We start from the raw sequence: 26,283 nt of genomic DNA, 5'->3' as shown, positions 1-26,283 counted from the left end.
ATTGGTAATAAACCAATATAAAAAAAGGAAACAAATAAATAAATAAATAAATAACGAAACAATGTATAAATTTGTTTATACATTTTTCATAAGAGTTATGTGGTTTTTCCATGAGTGGGTGGAAGTAATGGTTTATAATTTTGCATGACTGGCATTGATTATTGATTATAAATATTTATTTTTTAGAATATAAACACTTAAAAATAGAAAAGATTGGGTAAAGTAACATAAGCTTCTGCCGGAACTGGGAATCGAACTCGGGTCTGCAGGCATGTCCTGTTTTGCATGGTGTCGGCGTATTACACCTATTCGCGGCTGGCCTCTCCCTGACAGGCGGGGATACTCACCACTATACTAACGAGGAGATATAAATATAAATACATAAAAACAAAATCTCTTAAGCATTTTTTTTGCTGTCCAGTTAGTAATGGGTTAATCCAAGAAATTATCAACATATCAGCCCTCCGTACTGATAGTAAGTAAAAGCAGAAAGAACTCAATATTCACTTACTGACAGAAGAATTTTTTTATTTTTTTTTGCTGCAAATGATCAAGCATGCCTTGTTACTGCCTCTTAGGCAATACAATGTTTATTTTCTTCTTTAAAAAGGAATTGAATTATTTATTTGAATCTTTTAATGTATTTCCAATGTTGCATAAAAGAGTCTGAAATGAAAAATATGCAGAATGTGACCAATTTTAAAATCTGATTAATTGATTAATTGTCAATAACTAAAATAATTGTAAGTTCCAGCCCCATTCTAAATACACCTGTCATTGCGTTCATTCTTATCTTTCCATTTTTTTGCACCAACTTTAAGCCCAGACTAAAGCGATGGTCAGCTGCGCGGGCTAAATCTGTGATCGGGGCAGGAATCTGCTGACACCTGCATAAATGTTCATGGAGCTCAACAGAGCAATAATTAATGACCTAATTCCTGATTAACTGATTCAGAAATTCTTCCTAAATCTTCATCTGGAAGGAAAAGGGTGACTATTTCTGGCAACTCCTTCAGCTGCACTCCTTCACACACTTGACTTCATTTGATCCTGAGGTTATGCTGCGAATCATGTAGCAGTCTCCTGATGAGAGCATTTGTGGCGTATTTCGGCCACGGCTGGCACCAGACATAACTTGGACCTCATCTCTTCCCTCTCCGGCTGGATTAGCCCGCTCAGGCCGGCTCAGGGGACAAAGGCTGGCACGTGTTGTCCACCCCCACAGCTTCCACCGCCCTCCATCTCCTTTTACATGAACCGAGAGAGAGGAAGGAGGAATCGTCCAGAGAGGAAATCCATGTCAAAAGTCGTAACTCAAAAAGACTGGAGATATGCATTACTTAAATAACCAATCCCATATTATTCCACATGTGGATGCTTGTTATTATAAACTGGACTGATCCCCACTGAACAGCTTTGAACCAACCACAGCTTGGGGTATGGTCACAGTGTGTAAGGCCGTTTTCACTGCTGAAGCAATTTTTTTTGTGAAACTACTGCTTTTATGTGATAATGGAAACCTTAGCAGCCACTGGCTTTTCTTTGGACCCGTTGTCCTCATGCCTCTCAACTGCTGCCAGCTGATTCTGAAATGTCAGATTTTATTTTCCAAATGTCAACACTGGCTTTCAGAAGCTTTACTATTTTCAGATGATCAGCAGTTTGTCAGAGGCTGCTTAATATTGCCTCTCAGTAGCCATATCATCCAGTAGTTGAAGTTCAATTATGCATGAAAAACTCCTGTATTTAATCAGAAGGCATATTATTTTCAGATATAGTAGATATTTTTAAAAAGGGTTGTGAGAACCTTTTGACTTCATCTCAAGATTTGCACTGAAAAAGGTTCTTAAAGTCACAAGAAGTTGTTTCTGCCTTTGTCAGACAGACGTCTACAAGCATGGACATCTGCCAATTTATGGAGTCACAAAGTTTTCTTTGCTTATTTTTCAATTTGCTCTTTTTTTTTGGAAAGTACAACTAATGTGTTCAAAAGAATAGGTAGCTTGGGAAGTTGAACTACATAGGAGTCTCTTTTCTACGGAAGAGGATTAGGGCAGCTGGAAAAAAAATAATTTGGACTTTTTTTCTTAGAATTATGACTTTAATCTCAGATTTTTTTACTTATTCAGAAGATTGTAGTCAAAATTCTGACAAAAAAATCTGAGATCTTAGATTAAAGTCCAAATTCTCTTTTTTTAAGTGGCTCTAATCCTCTTCATACTTTTCTCTTTTGCAAGACAATCTGAATTCCAAGATTATCATTTTATACTGTAAAAGAAAAAGAACAAGACTGTGGACAGCATTAGTTTTTCCAGCAGTGGCAAACAAGGATCCCACCTGTTAGCAGTCGGGGCGTTCAGTGGACGACACTCGGTTCGGCCGGAGCGGTGCAGCAGATGTGTGCTCTCTGACTCACAGGACAGCTGCTGCCCTCAGGCTGTGTCCTCTGTCTCACTGCACACGCCTCCCATAATGGATGCACATGCTGCCCTGGGCCCGTAGCTATGGCAACCGCCTCCTAAGTGGGACGGAGATCTCCCAGCCGTGCAAGCGAGCTGAACCCCGTTCACACAAACTGCACAGGCAACGACAAGACGATCAACAGGGCTCCTGTGGCAGGTGGCTAGTTAAAGCCTGTTACACTGCTGTACATCCTCCTGTCTTTCACACATCTACTCCTGCACACCCTGTCCTTAATGGATGATTAGGACTTAACAGATGGCATTAAAAGCAGAAGTGGCCAAACAGGCCTGCATGTGTGAAAGCAGCGAAGTTAGGCAGTGCATGAACAGCATAATAAAAATAGATTTGCTGAGCAAGCGGCAGCTCTGGTGGTTTCTGGCCGGCGACATGCTGACTGGGAATCCAAAGAAAAGCCTGGAGTCCTCAAGTCTTCTGATCTGCGATACCTTAAGTAAACAACAGGAGCATTTCTTTGCAGCAACCAGCAGAAAATACAGATATTGGAGTAGAAACAGAAAGAACTGTTTTTAAAAAGAAGCTAAAACTCTAACGTTTTTGCATGAGTTTATGCTGTATGTGAAGCAGATGTCTTAGCAAATCTGTCTGCCTGGTGATTTGGTGATGGGATTCTGAGCAGCAAGCAGACACCAGGTCCAGGATGTGCCTCCAAAAAAAAATTAGGACCCCAAAAACATTCTGTAGATTTCTGTAGCCGTAAGCTGCCATTCAAATCAAATTAGCAACAGATGAGAGATGCTGCAGGGTAGGCCAGGATAACAGTAAGGATGGAAAATAGAGCCTTAATGGGTCGTAATGGGTTAAAGCCGTAATGGGTTAAAAGTTTAACAATTCCAGAATTTCATCATCATTCTGCTTTCCCCCCCTTTTTCCCTGCAGAAGGAAGGAGGAAAAACATAATATAATGAATACAAAAAAGGTTGAACAAGTTCTGTTGTTGTCTACATGCGGTTTGTGGATCCAGGAATGTCTTACGACCGTTTACTGGTAAGCGGAGGTTAACATGGGTTGCCGAGTGAGTATGTGGTGCAGGGGATGTTTTGGCAGTCCTTGTGCAATCAAAACATGATTTGTTTTTTGAATTCAAGTCAAGTTTGTTCCCAATGTGGGTTGGACTCCACCAGTGCCAATCCTGGTGCCAGGTCCTGTTTGTGGTGTTCATCGACAGAATCTCAAGCGTCTGCTTTGGAACTTCACGAGTCTGTCAACACGAGTTATGATCTGTTAATCTGTGATCTGTATTATCTGGTAAAACAGTATGTTGTAAGCTCATCATAGAATGTATTAAATTGTGTGAGTGAATAAACTGAATAAACTGTCTTACTTTTTTTGCAGATGATGTATTTCTGTTGGGCTACATTCAATCAGCAAGCAAATGCGTTTTTTGCCTGTATGCGACACCAGACCATATCCAACTCTTTCACAGCAATTTGAACGGCCCAGTTACGGGTTTTACATGTTTGACCAAGTTTGTGAAGCTATTGGTATATTTAAGTGTGTGGTATTGGTGCAGAGTTATGAAATAAATTTGTAATTTATTACATTCATGTCTGTGTTTGAAAAAAATTAAAATTTAATTCAATTTAGAACTGTTTTTCTGTATCGGATCGTTATCGGCTGATACTAAATCTCAGATATCGGTATCGGAAGTGAAACAAATGGACTAGTGCATCCCTAACTATGACCCGTTAAAATAAGGGGATGAATTTGGCTTTTCAGCCATTAGGGTATAATAAAGCTTGGCATATAGGTGGCACTCTTATCTATAGGAGTTAGACCCCAGGGAGGACCAACAACCTCCCTGAGGGACCAAATATAAACACTTTGGGGTCCATGAGGGGCTGGAGAATGTTGAGAGGGATATCTGATGTTTTTGTACCTTAAATGAGGGTGGAATAGAGAGCTGGATGGCTCACTGGAGCAGGTGGGTGGAAGAACTCAATATTCACCTTGAGGCTTGAGTTATTCTTAGTCTGCTGTTTGCTAATGCCTTCTGACCCTCTTCATGCTCGTTTTCTCCGTGTAGAGCACTAGACAGACAGAGATTAAACAGGACTACATAGAGGACTAACTTTGCACTTAATATTTTTCCTTCAGGTCATTTGTGAAAGTTATTCCATCAGTAACTTCTTGGCAAATCAAGCAGTAGGTGTATTTTACTTCATGCTGCCATTGCAATTCCCCCTGGTTTTCTTGAATCTTACACATTACTACCACATTATTATTACCAAAAAATATTGCTAGCCTTAAACTAATGACCTTAAAAGAAATCTATGCACTCAAGCAGTTGGCGTCACATTACCTCACCTTGTAATACTGTGCACTCACCCTGCACTCTACTTTGAACTAACCCAATCATAATACGTTTAAGATGGATGGGTTTTAAATTTCCTCGACACCCTCTTACTATTGTTCCTGAGCTTTTATTTCAGCTCGAAAGCTCAAACATGCCCTTCATAATAAAACTGCTTTGGATTTCTGTCTGGGAATGGGAATCTCATATTTCTGGTTCCGACTAAGTCCAACATGAAGTAACATCTGCATTATTAATAGCTTTGCGAAATGATAAATATTCATCTTGAAGACAAAAATATGCATTCTTTGTTTGGAAAATTGCAGAAAAGCATTACTGTGTTACCACACATGTCTAAGTCCATGTAAAACAAAATAACTTTATTCAGATAAGCTTTTCTAGAGGAGAAGATGTTAGACCAGGGATCTGCAACCTGCACCTCTTGGGACCTTCCACAATGGCTCGTAAAAACTTTGACTACAAATTATAAACAGTTGAAGTTTTAAAAATAGATATATACAAAGGCAGGTTATACTTATCTTAATTTTTTTTATTAAACAATTGCATTTTGTCCCCACAACAGAATGACATTGCTAATTATGGATGGGCAATAAATAATTTTTTTTTAAATTTATTAAATGTTATGTTTTTGAAGATTTAGTTTGTCACTAACCCATTCATCATAGTGCAGATTGACGTCAGCACGCCCAAAGTCTACTTTCTCGTTTGAGAAACGTGTTTTATAGCTACTATTCATTTAGACTTTACAAGTATTCTCTGTCATTTGTAATTTATAAACTCGCTTTTTTAAAAATAAAAAAGTGAGAGAAAAAAACAAAGTAGGAAATCATTCAATCTTTTTTTATTTAGATCTATTTTTCTTGTTGTAAGCCTGTAAACTATGTGCAAATATAAACATACCAGCCATTTAAAAAAAAATCTTGATTTTTTTGTTTAACCATTTCCCCCCCTAAAAATAGGAGTACAATTGTTGTTCTTTAAAGATAAGAGATTTCCTGTAAAAGATATTTATCAAAAATTATAAGATGGATTTTTTTTCAAAATGTCAGGTAATATTTGTGGCTTCTAAACCTGTTTTAGCTGTTTAGCTGAACTAAGTGAAAAAATGGAAAGCTTGCAGATCCCTGGATTAGATAAAAAGCCCGCCAATGGACGTCTGCTCTGCCAGTTTGCTGTGTGTGTGGCCGAACAGCTGACTGGCAAGTTTCGTTTCTACAAGCCCACACACTCTTCCAGTGGGTTAAATACAGAGACCACCACAGGATTTTCTACAAGGAGCCTCCACTGTCAGAAAAAACAGTCATGGATGCATTTCTATTCATGACAATATACAATGACGATATACTTCATATTCAGGTGTGTCTTTTTTTAATTTTGTGATTATGTACATGAGTGTTAAACACTTCTTGCTGTTCCAATAACCAAGTTTCATCATGTCAGCAACTAGTGAACTGAGCTGCTTGTGATTTCCAACCTCTTCACTGTCAGAGCAGCACAGGAAACTTACGAGCCAAAAAGAAAAAGTTGCTCAATCACTCCGTCTGCCATCCATCCTGAAAACAACCTCTGTTCTTCTGCGGGAAACGGGAAAGTAGAGGAGAAAGGTAAACCGGAGTTGGCTGACAGTAAATATTCGTCTTTTGTGATTCCACAGAGCTTTTCCAAAATCAACACTGGATTTTTTTTTTTTTGAAGTTTGAAGTGCATATCTGGTTTGTCAGCGTGTTAAGTGCTGTGCCTCGGATGGCCTGCCTGCCTGCTGAGGATGAACTTTTGCCCGTCTGCTCTTTACACCGCTATCACTTCTTCCTTCTCACACGCTGCCACACCCCTGCCACTTATCCCTTTAATTATCTTATATGTTAGCTGTGTGGTGAATCTCTTAAAAAGCCACAGACCACAGCTCATAAACCACAAAGGAAAGAAGGAGCCTGGGCATCTAAATAATATTTTAGGAAGTGCATCAATAATCTTGTAGCAGAATTTAAAACCTCAAATTAACATTAAAAGTTATAGAACATATGAATTGCTTAAATGCCGACTGTAAGAGATTGATTAACATCAGTATGTGTGTCATCTTTAAAAGTTCAAGCTCTCTGAGAATTATTTACTCTAAACTTTCATATGGAGTAGTAAATTACAGTTTAATTAAGCAAAGAAAACTAATAATTAAGAAACAAATATGTTTCATTGAGTTTCAGCTTAAAATCTGGTTTAAATTTGGTCGGGATTAGATGATTTATATTTTTACCAGAAGAACAGATGGCTCAGCACCCTATATTATTATCAAGAACAAAAACAAATTAACCAAATATAGGCCGAAAAACAAAGCTTCAATTCAGTGATTGTTACAAGTTACTACATAAAAATAGAAAAATGTAATAATTTTGTGGCAATAACTTGCATGAAAATACTACGGATTTCATTTTAAAATGATATTAGTAAATCAAATGGGAAATCCAGTTGATCTTTCAACACAAATACTTGATAATTTATGTTTGGCTAGTACTGAAACTCAAAAACATTATTTTTGTAGGAGAATGCATCATTCTAAATGTAACCATGCCATGTCAACAACACCATCTTTAACGGACACCGTTACTGAGGGAAGAAAAGTCAGTGTCTCTTATTTTCAAAATTGAGATGAAACATACTATTTAAAAAAGAAAAAAATAGATATCTAACATGTTGAGGCATGTCTGCAGTTCATTCAAGCTGCAACAAAATGAGAGAGAACAGAGAGCAGGTAAGTTTCTCAGTTTTATCCTTTCTGTTCTCAACTTCTGTTTGTCATGAAACATGCTGGATTTGGAAATGTTGGGCAACTTCCTGGAAACTTCAGATTTAAAGTGAAGACGTGTTTCTAAGCTACCTGCACGAATGCTAAAGTACTTTTGAAGTATCCTTTAAGTACAAACACAAACTGCAATCCTGAGATGTTATAGTTCGAAAAAACATTTGATTTTCCCAACTGAGAGGGAGAAGAATGAAAAGAAACACTTATGGTTGTATTCAAAACTTCCCTGGAGAAATGTTCAACAACTTCCCACACTAAGTGTGCCAAAATTGGAATTTTATGCTTTCTCCCACTGCAGGATCAGGCTGTATCATGCCGGGCCTTGAGCAACATGTGCACATATTTTCTGAATTTCCCTCTGCGAGACATTAGTTGTGCCGCTGTCCATCATACAAGCGTTTCACATGTGGTAAAGTAAGCATACCGGCCAGCGGGCAGCCAGTCAGTCAGTCAGTCCCCGAGCTGAGGATAACATTCCCACTTAGAATGAGAAGATGAGTCCAATTCACTCAACATGCAAACAAAGCAAACTGGAACAGAGACATTTTCAAGCAGAAACATTGTAAATCAAACCAAAACCTTACAGCCAAGTTTAGTCCAACAGTTGTTCCTGGCAAGAACTTTCTCTGATATATGCGAGGAAACTGAGGGAAATCTGTCAGTTTTGGAGCTTGAGTCCAAAACTGACAGAATATGTCCAAAATATGTCATTTTCGATCAAGAAAATGTCCTTTTTGGCATACGTTTGACATATGTCCATCAGTATTGATGAAGAAAACACACATGACTGCTCACATTTTTCTTCAAATAGTGTTCACATAGTGAAAAACAATCACACTTATGAATAAAACTAAGTGGTCAAGATCTTTGTCTTTACTCCTCATTTAAAATAGGAGCTAATCATCACACTGGAGGGGGAGGAGGAGACATTTTTATATATTTAGATATTAGCCTACTCATTAAGTCTTAATAACCTGAAAGCTGTTTTCTGTACATACTTTGATAGTGATGTTACTTGAAGAATGTTGACTTAATTTGACTTAATTTTAAGTCAAATTAAACTTAAACTTAGTGAAATTGTCAGCTCTAATGTAATTCTCAAAGTCAATTCAAATTTAAAGCATTGCTTACACAGACATCATTCACATCATGTGGACTACAGAAAATAATTAGCTACACATGTGTCAAACAGGGTCAGAAGAATAATTACAAGAGGATAAAGCAGCTCTTTTAAATATATGGTAGGCAAATTTGGCAAATATGGCACCTAACCTTTATTTGGATGCCACATGGATATGGGTAAAAACAAGAGCTTTAACTACCCAGCTTCAAAAAAACAATACGGGACTACCACAATCGCTTGAAATAGCAAGCCTGCCGCTATTTTCCTCCTCTAAAGAAAGCTTCTAACAGTCTATTTTAATAGTTCAAAAGGTCAGCAAGCATAACATTAATACGCACAGCAGAAAGCATCTTAGCACCATCACAGAAGTCCTTATCTAAACTCTTGGGGGTACAGCCAATCAGTGTCAAGCAAAATGAGTGTCGCTCCTGGATTGGCTGCTTTGCAAACACAAGCAAAAAGCATGTCAGGTAACATTCTGAGCAGGTATTCAGCTTTCCAAGCTGTAATTTCTTTCTTAAATATGCTCTATGGAAATACACATGAATATTTTGGAGCTCTGTATGTTTCACTGAAAAATCTGCGAACACTGAACTAAAAGGCGGGAGTTGACCGCACATATCAAATATATGTTCTGCTAAAACTATTTTAGAGCTGTAAAACAGTCTTAGTTTGTTCTTTCTAAATTTAATTATAGTTAAATAAAAATATGTAAAATGCCCTTTTTCCAAAAGAGCTGCGATGGAGATTAAATTAAATTGTATAAACAGCCCGACGCTCCCATTACACATTAGTCTTCTTCTGTGTTCCTTCTTACATTTTTCCATACTCAGAGTATTAAGAAGACAATTTTTTCTCTTGCAAGAGCACGACAAATAACAGCACAGATAACAGAACAGCTCAATTTGCTTTAACATAGAAGACAGACTCAAAAGGATCCCATGAGACCAGTTCATAAATTACATTTTCAGGATTTAGTGTCTGGACTGAATTTAGTGAAATACATGGCTAAACTTCCTGCTGACACTGCTGCACTTTGGAGAAAAAAATGCAAAAAGACAATGAAAGGGAACTTGGTCAGCAAATCCTGAGGGACCTTGAGATGTTGTGGGTCAGCGGTGAAGTCCTTTAGGGCATCTCGAAAACAGCAGGACACAAACATCCAGCTCTCACTCTAAGTCTCATCACCGTTTGCTCGATGAAAGATCAGTGTGCAAGCCAGTGGAGCAAAGCGATTAACAAGGAGAGCAGAGCCACTGATGCAACAGCCTGTAACTACATTTGGACAAATTTCATGCTGTAAATATTGTTCTAACCACACTACTATGTCTTCTGTGGTGAGCAGCGGTTTGGTAATACCAGACATAAGCAAAAAAAAAAGCAAGCTGACAGCTACTAAACATACATTAGTGCAATTAAATTCTTTAGGGTAAAACATGAGACATCAGGAATATTTTTTGTTTATAAAGTATGAGATGATATAATTTATTGATATATATACACAGTGTCAACAATGCAATATGAAAACATCTAACATAGATTAAACCAACACAATTTTACTAAGCTAAATAATTCTAAATACATGTCAGATCAATTCAGCATAAGGCTTCCAGTAGAACATATGACAATGAAGGGCTTAAAAATCTACTTGTAAGTAATCTGACTTTGGCCTGAACAAAACTAAAAAATGTTATATTTTTCCAGTCAGTGAACATACCACGCCCCCCATTTCAACGTTTGGGGGGCGTTGAAATGCCCCCCAAATGTTGGGGGACCACATTGCATGTGGCTGCATCTATTTGCAGCCACATGAAAATGGCTGCAAATAGATGCGCAATTTATACAACCATACATCTTTGAAAAGCAGAAGCAGAGCCTCCTGCACAACCAACAAGAATTCAGCAAGTGATTTCTGAATGGTAAGTCAACACATTATTGACAAAACACATGGGCGGCTTTCTTAAGTGCTTGTATTGTTTTTAGAAGCAGTCGAGACCCAAGTGGAAGTAAAAAAAAAATTGTAAAATGTGAATTTTGTACAATAGGTTCCCTTTAAATCGTGTCTGTAATGAGTTTAACACATTACAAATGGCAGTTACAGTTCCAGTAATTCAAGGGGTGCAGGAGGGGGGTTGCTTGCACAATTAGGTCACCACAGGCAGTGGGTGAACAATAACAAAAGGGTCATATAGAGGAAGTGTGACATAGATTAACCCTTTCAACACAACCGACGTGTATTATTTATACCATGAGATGGGTTAGAGTTTCCTTTGCAAAGGAAGCAGACTGAACTACAGCGTCAGTCCGTGTGTTTGTTATTGCATAGGATGTAGGCGACGTCTCAACAGCCACTGTAGGCTTGGGTGCGGAGGAGGCCCCACTGTTGATCACCAGGCTGACAGGGCAACGACAGGTCAGAGTATTAGGGGTCTTTGCTGGCGGTGACGGTTTATATTAAGACAGGGTGGTCCAACTCTGAGATGACTGCAATGCACAAAAATGTCAAAGAAGACGCCCGGTGCGATGGAGACGAAAGAAAGAACACACAAGAGGAGGCCTGGACTGTGAGAACCAGCCTGCACAATGTTCCATTGAAGAGAGCAAGACAATAAAGCGCACAGACATGGAGCGTCTTATTGCCTTATTTCTGGGCACAACACCAGGGCTGACTGTGGAAGAAAGCAGCACAGAATAGCTAAAGTAAGCCAATCCTACAGTGAAATACTGACATTTTGGTGAAATAGTTGAATTCCCCCCACTGAAAATCCCTGAGCAGACGTGATGTGTTGCAGCGGCGAGAGCTGGGAGTCTTCCCGGCATTTTTGTGGGTTAAACATGCAGCTTGGCTTGCACTAAAAAGACATACCAGACCTGTGAAGCATTCAGCTCCTTCCTGTCTCGCAGCTTTGGAAAAACAAGAGCTTTAGAAACAGAAGTGTAAGCAATGTGCAGCTTTTACGCAACTTTTAGATAACCTTAACTGGATGGTATCGCATCGTTTGTGTTTTTTAGCCCAAAGGTCCCAAACTGTGTTAAACAGTAGGCCATCACATGAGTGTCATCATGTCTGATCAACTCAGTAACAGACAATGGAGGTGTGGTCACTTCCTCCAAGTGTTTCCTCTGATCTGAGGTTCGCAGCATTCCCCTTGGTCGTCATATCACTTCTGATTCCTCTCCATGACCTCTAACCCTCTCCCTTCATACCGTGAACCAGCAAAGGCCTGACCGTATCGCGACACTGCCAGCAGGAAAGCACAACAAAAAAGTGTTCCAAACACAGCCTGCAGCTTTAGATGCTTAAACTGGCAAAGTGGGGTCAAGCATGCCGTGAGATAACTGCTTGGTGTCAGTCACCAGAGCAGAAAAATGGTCGTCTAGAGAATTACAGCCTCAGAAGAAAGCAAAAAAATCTGGTTTCACAAGGAAAACAACAGGAGGTGAACCAGGTTTTGGTCAAAGACCTCAATCTTCCATGTGGAAATCTGTTTTTTCAAAAACAGATTTGATGTCTGCCTAAAGTATTTGATGAACTTCTTGGTACCAAACCTTTTTCTGATACAGATAAAGAACTGTTTCACCAGGTTTGGGAGTTGCCCAGTCAGAGCCCGTACCTGAATATGACTAAAACTCTGAAATGTGATGTGAAGAAGGTGTTTTTACAAAGGTAAGCACTGAGAGCAGATATGAAAACAACAGGTGCCTCAACAACTTATTAGTTTATATTTGGGAGCTTTTTGTCCCTAAAGTATTTCAGTGTGCATTTGACATGTACAGGATATGATCAATAGAGGGTTAAAAATGGCTCAACAAGTAAAAAAAACACACAAAAATTAACTAATTGGGAAAAAAACAACTAATGCAAAGTAGATTACCCCCCTTGTGTGTAGAGGTGGTCTGTTGTCTTAATGTTATCAGTGCTTGAAGAGGTCAAAAGGATTGATCTTGTGACTCAGAGCTGGGTGTTACAACAGGAGAGCCAGCCACTTCCGTCGTCTCCCAGCGACATGTGAGCTCCTTAGTCTGAATCTGCTTTCAATACTGGAGCAAAGTGACGCATTTCCTGGCCCATCCCTAGACTCGTTTCTAGCCGAACCATGACCAGAAATCTGCCCCCGCACATCCAGAGGAGCGTAAGGAAAAGGGAAAAGGAAAAAGGAGAAGAGACAAAGAGAGTGTGAGGCTGGGGAGAGAGGGATGGAAGTAATCAAAAACAGATGCTCAACCACGTGTGATTCAGCATTTCAAATCTCAGCAGAGGAGGAGACTCAGTGGCTGGACTTAAAGTCATTCTTTATTCCCCAGGTGGCCACAAAGGGCCACAGCTGAGGAGATGAAATCTCAACACCGATCCACAACTTTTTACCCCATTTCTTGATCCAAAGTGCCACAGCAGCGGAATACCCAACCATATTCCCTTAAAGGCAGAGGCTTTCCAGGCAGCTTGTTCTTCGGAGAAGTCATTTCCCAGATATGACGCTAAACAAAGAAATCTGGTAGTCATAACTTACTATTAGTCAGATACAGTATGCTGCAAAGCTTATTCAAAGTGTGAGTGCAAACACAGGTTAACGTGACTCTGAAGAGAAATGACACAGAGCCAAGCCAAGAAAACGACACCTCAGATGTATGCTGTTTTACACACGAGGGAAAACGTTTGAAAAATAATACAGTTTGGTTGAAAGATATTACTAAAAGATGAGTCACAATTCAGATGTGATGTAGTGAAAAAGATGTGAGAAAATTGAAATTAAAATTAGATACTGTTGACAGGCCAGTTGGAAACTGAAGATGTCCTACAGAGCTAACAGAAAACAATCTTCTGTTTTTACAAAAGAAAATATGTTCAATGCTGGCTATTCATAGTACAAGTTTAAAAATATCTGTGAATAGATGATGCACAAATACTAAACCACGAATTGGTGGGACTCCACTGTGGATCCTAAAAAAAGAAATCAGAATTGGCAAATCAAACCTTCACAAAATCAGAGATTGGAAACAGAAACCAAACCAAAATCACATTTGAACATATAAACAGGAACATTTTACAATAAAATCAACAATCAAGCCATATATCCATGCAAATACAAAAAAAGTTAAATATTGTGTTGGCCATAATCGAAGTTTACTAAATGAAAGGTTGATTATTTTATTTTCTGTTTATTTCTACGTTTTGAGGATGCAATCAATAAAAAAAATTACATTCTGGATTTATAAAAAGGAGATTTAGCAGCTTCTTTATACTTACAAAAACCTGCACTTGTTGCTCTTTTTGACAGACACATAATGCAACATGTCCTGAGCTAATTGCGAGCATTCTGCCATGCATTACAAGAAAAGTTGATTTTCATCTTTGAACAGCGTAAGACATTTGATTTCTAGGGGAAAAAATTGAAATCATATGTTCAGCTTCCATTACCGTAATTTAATCTGCAAGGAAAAAGTAAAACCAAGCTGGGAGGAATTTTCTTTGAAAAGAGACCAAAGGTTGGAAAAAGAGAAAGGAACTCAAAGAACGTGTGCGCTCCTCACAAAAGTCACTGCCGTTTTCTTTCACAATGGCCATTGCAAGGAATACTAATTTAAATTTGCTCCAACATTTTCATCATTTAGACATTAAGATGTTGCTACAGAGCTGATTCAGATCTGCAAACTCAAACTCCGGTAATAGCAATCGACAGAAAGACACCTGAATGAATGGAAACTGTAAAGTTTTGCTAACAGAAACTAATATATTCAATATTCTGAACATGTTTACGCACTGAAAGCAGCTCCAACCCCTTAAGAGGTCCAAGACTGTAGGGCCAAGTTTTTTCATGGATCTTTGTGTATCCCGTCTGGAAAACGTCTTCCTATTCATGAATGTGAAAGGATCGGGACAGCCAGAGCCCCAGCAGGGAATCGCCTCCTTTTACACAAAAACAACACAAAAGGGTGACATCATCTCTGAACCCAAAGTTTTTTTTTAGCAGCAGACTTAGCAGCAGACAGGATGAATAAATAGACCTACTTTATTTTTACACAGTACAGATGAATTAAATAGCGATGTGGTCACCTTAGGGTCACAAATTTACCTGAACAACTGGAGAAGTTAAAAACTCTACATAAAATTATGGGGCGTCCGGGGATCGATTCCCAAATTGGATCTCCTCTGCATCTCTTAACCCCTTTTCTCACTGCCAACTGAATACTGCAAATAAATAAAGGCTAAAAAAATAACAAAAAAACTATATAAAGTTATGTGGGTCTAATTCCTGATCAGTAATTTTTTGAACAGTTTAGAAAAGTATGATTACAGATGCACTGACTATTCAGCATAAACAATATTCTAATGATCTAAAATTCAAGTATATAACTTTATATTCCACCATCTGTGACAAGGCTGGCTTAAAAAATCTATACTGTAATTATTCTGTATTTTTCAACTTTTTATACTTATATTTATTTTTATTAACTCTAACTATAAATTTTATTCTTTTAATTTACTTTTATAATCTGCTTGACATAAACTCTGTTTTTCTATTGTTTCATGTTTTATATAACGTTATTTTACTTTTTTAAAATTTTGTTACAAATCTAATGTTTATGCTACATTTTAATCATATAAAGTTTTTACATTTATTTTGATAATTATAATTCATGCCCATTTTGCTCATTATTCTGTTGTGTAATGTAATTAATCATTTTGATTTACAAAACTGCTGTTTTATAGAGTAAATAAAACTTACTATGTAATAGAGCATTTTTTGTGAATGTTTAAATTTCTAAAAATGATTAAGCAGCTATTACCGGTTTTATAAAGGAGATATATATCTTCTTCAGCAATAAAATCCAATCTTACAGCACCTGTTCTATAAGGCATTACTTCCTAATCAGAGGTGAATAATTGAGATATTTTTTGTTTTCTTTCATTACCTTTAATCAATCAATTACATTTTATTTGTATAGCACATTTCAGCATCAAGGCATTTCAAAGTGCTTTACATCATAACAAACACAATAACACAAAGTCATGCAACATAGAATCAACAATCAAAACATTACATTAAGTCAAATGCCATCATTAAATTCGGAATTGATTAAGTTTCAAATAGAACTCTAAACAGGTGGGATTTTTATTCAAGATTAAAAGAATGTCAGTGTTTCAGCTGTTTTACAGTTTTCTGGAAGTTTCTTCCAGATTTGTGGTGCATAGAAGCTGAGTGCTGCTTCTCCTCGTTTGGTTCTGGTTCTGGGGATGCAGAGCAGACCAGAACCAGAAAACCTGAGAGGTCTGGAAGGTTGATGCAACAACAGCAGATCTTTAATGTATTGTGGTGCTAAGTCATTCAGTGATTAATAAACTAACAACAGTATTTTAAAGTCTATTCTTTGAGCTACAGGAAGCCAGTGTAGGGACTTTAGAACTTTTTTCTTTAAGAAGAAAAAAGATCTGCTGCCATGTTTGGTAACTTCCTAAATAAAATGTTATGACTCATAAGATCAAAGAAGTACATCTTGAGTTAAGGAAAAGAGTTGTGTTCTGTGTTTCAAGCAGATGAAATGTTGCGTTGTACGTAATTTTGGAAAAATCACAGATTGTATTAGAGTTGAGCCCAATTGCTTTGCAGCCTATACTGAGCTCATATGCTGCAAATAGGAAAAAGCCCTTCATCTAAGCTGGTATTAAGTTACTGATGTTGTATTTGTTGCATGCCAATAGAGCAGAAACACTGTAATCAAGAAGCCATTGTTTTGGGGATCAATAGATTAGTATGACAACGAGATGTTCACCCTCCAGGTGGTGCACTTTATCGTGCACAGGACTGAGAGAGCTAATGTAGGCCAATCCCTGATTAAAACACGTCGCCGCTCACATGCACTGTGCTTAATACCATCACTTTCATTACCTGCAGTTCAATGAGTTCACCCAAGTCCTTTAAAAAAAAGACATTCTGGAAAAGCTCAACAATAAGTTCACTGAGCTTCCACCGACATTAAATCAACCAAGCAGGAAAAAGCTAAAGGAGCAGAATGTTCTTTCACTCTTAGTGAACATTTAACCTGAACATAACAATGACACCCACTGGAGGTGCAAATTACAGGCCATTAAAACATTTTTTAAGATCCCATTTCATGACCACTATGATTTTAACTTTAGGCTCTACAGTACTGGGTATTAAAACTTCAGTAAATCTCATTTAATACAGGAGAAACTTGAATATTATGAGTTATGACAACATTTTATTTACATTTGGATAAAATAAAGCAATTGAATTTAATGCCACAATTGGTAAGCTGTCAGAGTCATGTCTGTTATGAGCCCAACTGGTTAAAAACAACTATTAAAATAGTCTTTGCCAGCTGAACTCTTCACTGAAAGGCAGAATGTTCTGTAATAAAGTACTTTGGACGGGGTTATTAGCTTCCATCATGTGCTTTGTCACTTTGTAACACTCACATTTCTCTGCCAGTTCTACACCCAGAGGTAAGTGGCATTTAATTACATTTACATGAGTAACTTTTGGAAATATATGCACTTCTGGGAGTAGTTTTACTGCATCATTCTTTTTACTCTTTTGCATAAACATAACACTTAGAGATGTAACTCAATTATACCTGAAGCGATTCATTGGCGATTCACTAATTTAGTTATCGATTAATTGTTAATTGGAGTATAAAGTTTCCAAAAAGGCCCTTTGCTGAAAAAAGAAAAACATATTCAGAGCAGCAATTAAGCCAAATCTGTACAAAATATATATACATGTTGTTTCTAACATAAAAACAGCTTTGACTGTAAATATGTTCTACTTAAAACTCCTTGAGAGGAATAGTTTTAGCTTCACTCGGTCAAGATTTAGTAAAGGAATGCTATGTTATCGCATAGCATTTATTTTCTTATTTAAAAGAGGAGTTGAATTGTTTATTTGCATATTTCAATGTATTGCTAATATTGTATAAAAAGGCTTAAGTGGTTAAATGAAGTCTCTGTAGAATGTGTCTTTTAAAAAAATCCGATTAATCATCAAAATAATCAATAGAATAAGCTATTACATTACCATAATAATCGTTAGTTGCAGCCCTAAGGTAAATGTATTTTAATGCCTTTTATTAAAATACTACATATATCTAAGACTTTTTAAAACTTTTTAAGACCCTCACAAAAACCTTGTTTAAGCAGGAAAAGATTAAAAGTGAAAGTTGTCACTCTTGATCTCCATTCCGTCATTAGAAAGCTCCTCTGATCCTTACTGAACAAAGCAAAACCAAAGAATAGCTCAGTGATCACTAATCAGTTCCAGATGGCGAGTTTTATCTTTCTCCTCAAAAGCTTTGGACTTGGCTGCTTTTTTTTTTTAACCAAATTTCCAAGGAGACAGATGCAAGTGTGCTGGATAAAATCTGATTTGTGACAACAGAATAAATTGTTTTCTCTGCTGCAGAAGGAAAGCCAAGATAATTACTCAGGTATTTACTGTTCATCTAGATTAATGGTAAACATCTCAATGTGAAGCATTATACTGATTTGTGAATAAAAGCGTCAGAGGCAACTTATTTTATCAGATGTAATAATGATGAATAATGATAGTGATGGAGTCACAGTCGTGGGTAAAGCACCCTTGACCGAACAGAAGGCCCACTAACACAGATTCAAGTTAGAAGGAGGTCAGTCTGAACTAGAGCAGAAACAACAAGATCTCATAGTTAAAATCCCTTCCAGCCTCCTGCAGCTGGAGAGGCAGATCCTCCGCGAAAGACCAAAAATTCTTTAATATGCATTAATATACAAACTGGAAACTGTCTTCGCACTGCCGCAGACGTTAATATCGACAGTCTACCTTATCATCTTACATCCAATCAGCCCCAAAGAAAATTAATGGCACTACTGGATTGGCTGCTTCTCAAACACTAGTCAATAGTGTGTGGCGTTTCGTCCAGGTATTTCAGCTTTTCTTTCAGATGTTTAAGAAATGCTCTAAGAAAAAATCCACAAATATGCAGATTTTCTGCAAATAATTTTGATGTTCCACAGAAAAATGTGTGAATAGGTGAATTCACACCACAAACACTGAGCCATGAAAAGATGGGGGTTCACTTTATTGGGGTGTCCGAGTTAAGCCCAGAACAACTAGCGAAGACAGAGATGACTCTGTTTAGAGTTAAATCATGTTTGAACCTGGTAGAGACCATTTTTCCTTTTTCATTATTTAATTCTGATAAGTGAAAAGCCCAGATTACATATTTGGCCTCAATCTTATTTCTCCTTGAACAATGGATCAATTACTAAGCATGCTCATTAGTCCAACCATCTAAAATATGCAACCTTCCTTCAGCCTTTAATCTGAATTTGGGTCAAGAATTTATGTGTCCAGCCGTTTTTCTCTCAGAGAATGAGAAATCAAAGGCAGTAAGCGCCACAGGTCACTGGCCTCGGATTCGGCTCTGCTCCGTGACTCATTGTGTGGCCCTTCGTCATGACGGCATCATCTCTGCTGCCCCCACATGGGAGGACTCCCTGCCCTGGGCTATTCACACAGAGACTGGAGTGTCTCCCAGCGGAAGTTACAAACTCACCGGACAATACTTATATTCAGCTGGAGGCTGGGAAGCTCAGTGGGAATGGAGCTGAAACTCCCGCCAGAATGAAGTAGCTCAACATATGGAGAAATTGGGAGAAGTTCTGATTAGAAGAAGCAGAACATGTGAACATAACCTAATGTTGTTTATGTCTGTTTGTTTTTATCTTCCTCAGAGTGTGACCTCTAATTAGTATGTTTGCACAGAGAAAACAACTGCCTGTTCTCAGTGTTGTGCCACATTAAACACAAACCCAGGAGTCTGTTCAGCACAGATGAGCCCTATTGGTTCCAGTGACACATCTGGCTTTGATGAGTTGGGTCAGTGTGCCACACTGAACAATGAAAGTTATAAAATACAGCTTCGATTCAGATATTTCAGTATCTGATTACTGCCTTAACAGTAATCTAAGGCAGTGCGTGTGATGGTGTTACTGAAGGAAGTTGACTCAAATCAGACATTTTTATCATCCGCAGCGTTCAAAATTAAAATTAGAAGACGCCATTTACAAGGAAACTGTTTTCTCAATAAAACATATCAGTTGATCATTCAAGCTGCTATATTTTGTGTTTGGACTATTAAAATAGGCATTTGTACGCATTTTTAGAGGGGGTCTCAGCTTTTAGTGGGAAGTTATGGTCCACTGTCGATCAGTAGGTTGAAGTTTCTGTAGTGTTTATGTGATTGTGTGTAAGTTTCTAAGATCTAATCAACAGAAACAGAAGTAGGCAATGAGAATCCCCTTCACAAAACAAGGGGGATACAATCAAATCTCATAAAACTACCTCATCATTTGAAAACTCGTGTCCGCAGTTTCACAATCGAACTTCTTTCACTTTCCTGCCTGGGGAACTCAGTGAAGCTCACTCGTCACGCAGGTAACACTTCTGTCAGTTTTACTGTAAACCAACAGCTCTTCTAGAAAGCAGGTTAAGTAAGAAAATATGTTCTGTCTAATCCCCAAAACGACAACAAATATATTTTTCCAAATAAAATAAAAACACAGAGAGACAAACGGTGGAGAAACTTTCCTGGGGTAACATCAAGCAGAGACACGGCTGACACACGTCCAACTAGTCCTGAGCCAAAAGTGAAAGTAAAAATGACTTAAAGAAACTCTGTTGAAGCTGGCTGAGAACCAAAACGGTTGCAAAAAGAAACACGTACATGGAACAGATACTGGAGAGTTGTAAACATATCTATTGAACCTTTCCACATTTTTTCACAGAACCAGAAAAACCTCAGTGTATTTTATTGGGATTTAAAAATCCCCACATAAAATTAAAGGAGTGGGAGACATGGATTTCAAGTTTTTTTTTAACAGATAAAACTAGAGAAGTTTGGTAAATGTTTGTGTTCAGCTTTTACTCAAACAAATACCCTCAGAAATCACCTAATCAGTACAAAGAGTCCACTTTCATGTGATTTAATCCAATATCCTGCTGTTCTGTGGGGGCGTAAAAGAACTTTAATGTAATATTTACTTTACAAAAATAAATAAATAAGAGAGAATATGTACAACCTTTCAGGACAAATTATATTCAAAAAGCTTCCAGTGAGGAGAAATGTTAAAGTAGGATGTGTGTCAGAAGTGGAATAATCTCAACAATGAAATAAAAGAATGCAAAATATTCAGAAGTGTAATATATGTTTAATTTTTCCGCTTTTTATTGCTTTTTTAGTCTTTTCATGAGATAATGTCCTTAAATTTAAACAGAATAATGCTAAAAGTACCAGTAATATATTTTTAGATCTATTTTTTTGACAATGGGCTGGAAAATTTCCACACATGGATGAAAAAAAAAGAATGTTTTTTACATTTTTTTTTTTTTACATTTTTCACATCACGCAAATGAAAAATAACCTTAAAATATCAATAACAGTAGTTCTTTCAAAATGAAAACACATTTCCTAGAGTAGATACTTATCAAAAAGTATGCCTGATCTTTTTGTCAAAAAGATTATTTAACATTTGAGGCTCTAAACTGGTTTTATTCAGCTGGACTGAAGGTAAAATTGGCTCTTTGAATTGTAAAGATTGCAAACCACTTGTTCAGATCAAATCTGAGCCGTTTGTAAAACGTGTGTTGCAAATGTCCCCAGTCAAAGTCCAGACCTAAATCCAATTAGGAATTTGTCACAAGACTTGGAAATCAATGTTCATAGACTTTCCATCCAACCTGATTGAGCTTGAACTATTTTTTAAACCAGAATTACTGTAGCTTCAATATTGGTGTAATCCCAGAGAAAGAGGGTTCAGAGCCTCATAATAAATATGCACTCCATAGTGTTGGTCTATCACATAAAAATGCCCTCTTAAAAACACATCAAAGTAGTAGTTATTGGTTGTGCATCATGACTAATACACAATGCAATGTTGGGAAAATTGTTATATTTGAACTATAATAATTCCAGATACAGTCTTTTATGAAACTCGTCCCTTTGAAGGTTTATCTGACATGCTACCTGTTAAAATATAATCAATATAATCAAGAGCAGCTAAAGAAAACCAAACCCTGTTGTTCTGCTCCAGCATTAAGTGCTTTATGCTCCAGCAGCTGGAAACTAAATAGCACCAGACACAACTGCTCAGACCTGATTCCCAACATGCGTGGGAAATGGTGGTGTGTCAATCCCAACGGCTAAATAAACCAGATTTTTTTTTTCAACCTGCTTCCTTCTAGCCTTCCACCTCCTTCCACAGCCTGCTGCAGCAGAGCATTTAGCTCCATAAGAAGCCTTAGGAAAACCGTGTTACAGGCTTGGATGCCTGTTTATTTTATCGGATTAATAGTAATTAATTGATTATAGAAATAATTGCTAACTAATCTAGGACTCAATTAATCATTACCTGGAGTATACAGACTCTGAAAATGGCAATTTGCTGAAAAAACAACACACTTAGAGAAGTAAATAAGTCAAAACTGTACAAAAAATATACACATTTCGCATTTAAGACGAAAAAACATTAATAATCTGTAAATATATTCTACCCAGAACTCCTGGGCATTTATTTTTAGCTTCAATTGGTTAAAATTCTGTAAAAAAAAAAAAAACAAAAAAAAAAAACCTCTTAAGCACCTTTTGTTATCCATTTATGTAATTAATAATTAATTATTCCAAAAAATAATCAAAAGATTACTAGACAGTATTTTTTAGCTCCCGATGCTTTGCTACAAATGATCATGTGTTCACTAAAGGAATGCTATGTAATTGCACTTAACATTTTTCCAATAACATTTTTATTTTCTTACTTGTAAAAGCAATCAAATTATTTAGTTGTTTGCATCTTTTAATGAATTTCTAATGTTACAATAATCATTAGTTGCAGCCGTCTCTTTCAGCTTCTCTTAGATAAAAAAAACCTCTCAACTTTGTATTAGCAGAAGGATAAAGTTCAAGCATGACAGCATATCTCTCTGACAGGCGGGGTATTATGAAAAATCTATGCAACATCTAAGGAGAAAGATAAGATAGCTCCATCCATTCTCTGATGACACGAAGAAGGATCTCAGCGCTTTAAATAATGAGTTAGGCGTCTCCTGAGCATGAACGCCCTTTGCTGCTCTGCTGAACATGTGAGACAACGAAAGAGTCGGTTGGGGTTATGAGCCTCTCTCCAACTGCAGATGGCTGTGATTAAGGTGCTGCTGCCAAGTGTGGAAGTCTTTGATTTCCAAGCAGACTTTATCTGCAGGAGGAAACATGTGCTCCGTTGGAAAGCAAAGAAATGATCCACAACTCTGAACTTTCAGAACCTCATTGTTTCACAAATGTTACATTTTTAGTCACTGCAGTTGCTGAGATTTAAAGGTTTGCATTTTGCATAGGGATGAAATGATTAATCATGTTGAATTGATTGTTGAAATAATTATTAGGTAATTTAGTAATCGATTAATAGTTAAGTATTCGGACTCAAAAAAGGCTATTTGCTGAAAGAACAACACACTTACGACAGTAATTAAGCCAAAACTGTGCAAAAACATAGACATTTTTCATCAAGATGAAAAACAAATCTTTTTGGTTAGAAAATGTTGAGCCGCAACTCATCATGTGGCAGAGTTTTAGTTTCACCTGGTTAAGATTGTGTTTTAAAAAAAACTTCTATCTAGCTTGTTTTGCTATCCAATTATTAATTGATTTAATTTTTTAAAAAGTCAATAAATCAGCCTTACACTGTATTGAAATTAAGTCAAGCAAAAAGGGCTGAACTTTATGTCAGCCTTGACATGTGAAGGGCTGACATGTATATACAGTGTTTTATAACTGTATATACATCCTTTGCAACTAATGATAAAGTCTTCACTATAGAAATGCTTTGTTATTGCATTTTAGGTAATAAAATGTTTATTTTCTTATTAAATATTTGTTTACTTGCATCTTTTATCGTGTTTCTAATAGTGTATATATAAAAAAGGCTTAATTGGTTAAATGAAAAATCTGCCAAATGTACCAATTTTTTTATTCAATCGTCTGAATAACTGATAGATTAATTGATTACTAAATTAATTGTTAGTTGCAGCCCTACAACTTAAAGAGAGAAATTAACCAAGAGTACCCAGAAAGAACAGTGAAAAAGTGAAAAACAACCCCACACCAGTATTTGACCCCTGTTGCTGAATTATAACAAATTAATCAAAGAATTTAATTTAATTCAATTAATTAATAAAATCTTAATTTTATTCTTAAAGCTTACTTTTATTTGCCTATATTTTTCTATTGGCTCTAAGTGGAAACCTTCATTAATATCGTCTTTAATCACGTTAACAGTGGATGAATTCATACTGTTAATTTTCTCTACCTTCATGATGATCACCTGAGAGATCAAGAGGAAAATCTGTGCTAACATATTTCTATTTTTTTCTTTCAAAAAATGTTTCAAAGAGTACTTGACTTTTTAAATCAAGGCAATCCATCTATCAGCCTATCATCTTAAGTCTATTTGAGATGAAATGAGCCGGTCCCAGGTCTTCCTTCTAGAACGATATGCCCAGAAAAACGCGAGGCGCAGAGGAAGCATCCTGATAAGATGCTCCAAACTCTTCACCTTATCTCTGTAGATAAACTCGATCACCCAACATAATTAGGTTATTTTGGCCTCTCATATCAAGGTTCACATGCTTTTGGTCTCGATCCACATCTCATGACTGTAGGTGAGGGCCGAAACATAGATGAACCAGTGGATCATTGATCACCTTCAAAAAATTGAACTAAAATCTTAATTCTTGTAAATAAGACTAATTGAACTTGTTCGTTTGATGTTGAATCCCCAGTTTTTCATCAAAACTGGGGATTCATTTTGTTTATATTTTTTATGCTTTTATTTTTTATTTATTTAGCGAGAACAAGTTTAGTCGTAGGAATAACACGTGTCTAAATTTAATAATCGGTGATTTTTAAAGATTTCATTTTTGGAAAATCTGGATTATTTTTCACCTTTGCTTTCCAAAGTTCAGAGTGATGTCACCACACCCAAGGATTAACATTTTGTTTGACAGGCATATTTTACAGCCTCTGTTACTGTAGACTTTAATGTTAAGTCAACTCTAAGATTGAATATTTGGGCCAGATTATTAATTTTTTATTTTTTTAAATAGAAGTTATAAGTGATAATATTACAGGAATACTGTCGCAATATTTGGAGAAATAAGTAGTAATTTTATGAGATCTCTAACACAAAAAAATGAAAAAATAAAATGAGGAATGCTGACCATCTTGTCAAGTTACGCTTTGGTATGACTTTGACAGATTACTTAATACTTAATAGAAATACTTAATATTTCAACACATCAGCATCAAATTATTATCAGTAGCAGGACTTTGAAACAACTGAGTCTATTCCAAAAAAGATTACTATATAACTACAGAAGTTATTTTTCCAGTCATTAAAACAATGTTTTTCTATTAATTTTAATATGTTTTTTTCTGGTAAAATTGCATCTTTATCTGCATCTCTATATGATTTTTTTTTTTTTTTTAGAAAAATTGGAAATCAGATCTGGTATAAAAAGAAGAAAGTCTGGACACCCCTGCAGTAAAATTGCAGATTTGACAGATTTTCCCTTCTCCTTCAAGCAAAGTGTACAGAATAAAAAGATCTTGTACAAACAGGTTCATAATGGGATGAATGGGTGTAGAACATTTCTCTTCTATTTGTGAAAGCTTTAGCAGCTTGAAAGCTTATATTTTCAATGGGTTTGACCAAAAATAAAACAGAAATCAGAGAGTTTAAAGAGATGAAGTCATTATCTGCATAAATAACTGAACTCATATAGGTTTGGATGAATTAGTGTCATGTGTTTTGTCCATGTGACTGCTCATCAATAACGCAGTGAACTGTTAGGAGACAAGAGCCGCGACTAAAATGTGACTGATGATCCTCCAATCCAAACTTTCCTGCTCCACTAAATTCACATTGTGTCCCCGATCCCCGATCGAGCCATGTGTCCCAGTTCCGGTCGCTCACAGCTCCGAGGAGAATAATGTCATCCAGACCAAGCAGACTGAGGCGTTCAACAGTTCAAACCACAAAAACACAATCGGTCTGGCGCGGTTTTTACCCCTCCATTCTTACCTAAATCGGGGAGAATCCTTGATGCAGTCTTCAAAATCAACCGTCATCTTGGATTTGGTGAGGAGTTTCCACACGATTTAAAACACGGATTGCATCTCCCGAGTGGGTTGAAGTACACAGATGGTAAGTATCCGACAGAGAGCGATCCTCCTACCCCTGCAGCGGCGGTTTACTCACTGAGCGCCACTCTGATGATCCGAAGCGACTCCACTCAGTACAGCACACTCTGCTGCGTTCATGATAAACTCGTATTTTATAACTCCAATCTTAAACCACGACATATATATATATATATATATATATATATATATATATATATATATATATATATATATATATATATATATATATATATATATATATATATATATATATATATATATATATATATATATTAGCAATAGCCTATATTTTATTCTATATATATATTGCTAAAT

The 26,283-nt window shown here is 36.8% G+C and overlaps 1 protein-coding gene across 1 annotated transcript in view; it reads right to left on the bottom strand.

The window, feature by feature from the left end:
* acap3 (ArfGAP with coiled-coil, ankyrin repeat and PH domains 3) overlaps positions 1-26,044 on the bottom strand; it is a 62,890-nt gene extending 36,846 nt beyond the window's left edge. The window contains exon 1 of the mRNA XM_005798926.3: positions 25,847-26,044. Coding sequence (XP_005798983.1) covers positions 25,847-25,893 — 47 coding nt within the window. The 5' untranslated portion in view covers positions 25,894-26,044. The remainder of the gene's footprint in view (positions 1-25,846) is intronic.
* Between the last annotated feature and the right edge of the window lie 239 nt (positions 26,045-26,283).

The sequence above is a fragment of the Xiphophorus maculatus genome, chromosome 1 (genome assembly GCF_002775205.1).
Source record: "Xiphophorus maculatus strain JP 163 A chromosome 1, X_maculatus-5.0-male, whole genome shotgun sequence".
NCBI lineage: Eukaryota > Metazoa > Chordata > Actinopteri > Cyprinodontiformes > Poeciliidae > Xiphophorus > Xiphophorus maculatus.
The sequence above is the reverse complement of the archived record's forward strand: the minus strand, read 5'-3'. Positions and strand labels throughout refer to the sequence as shown.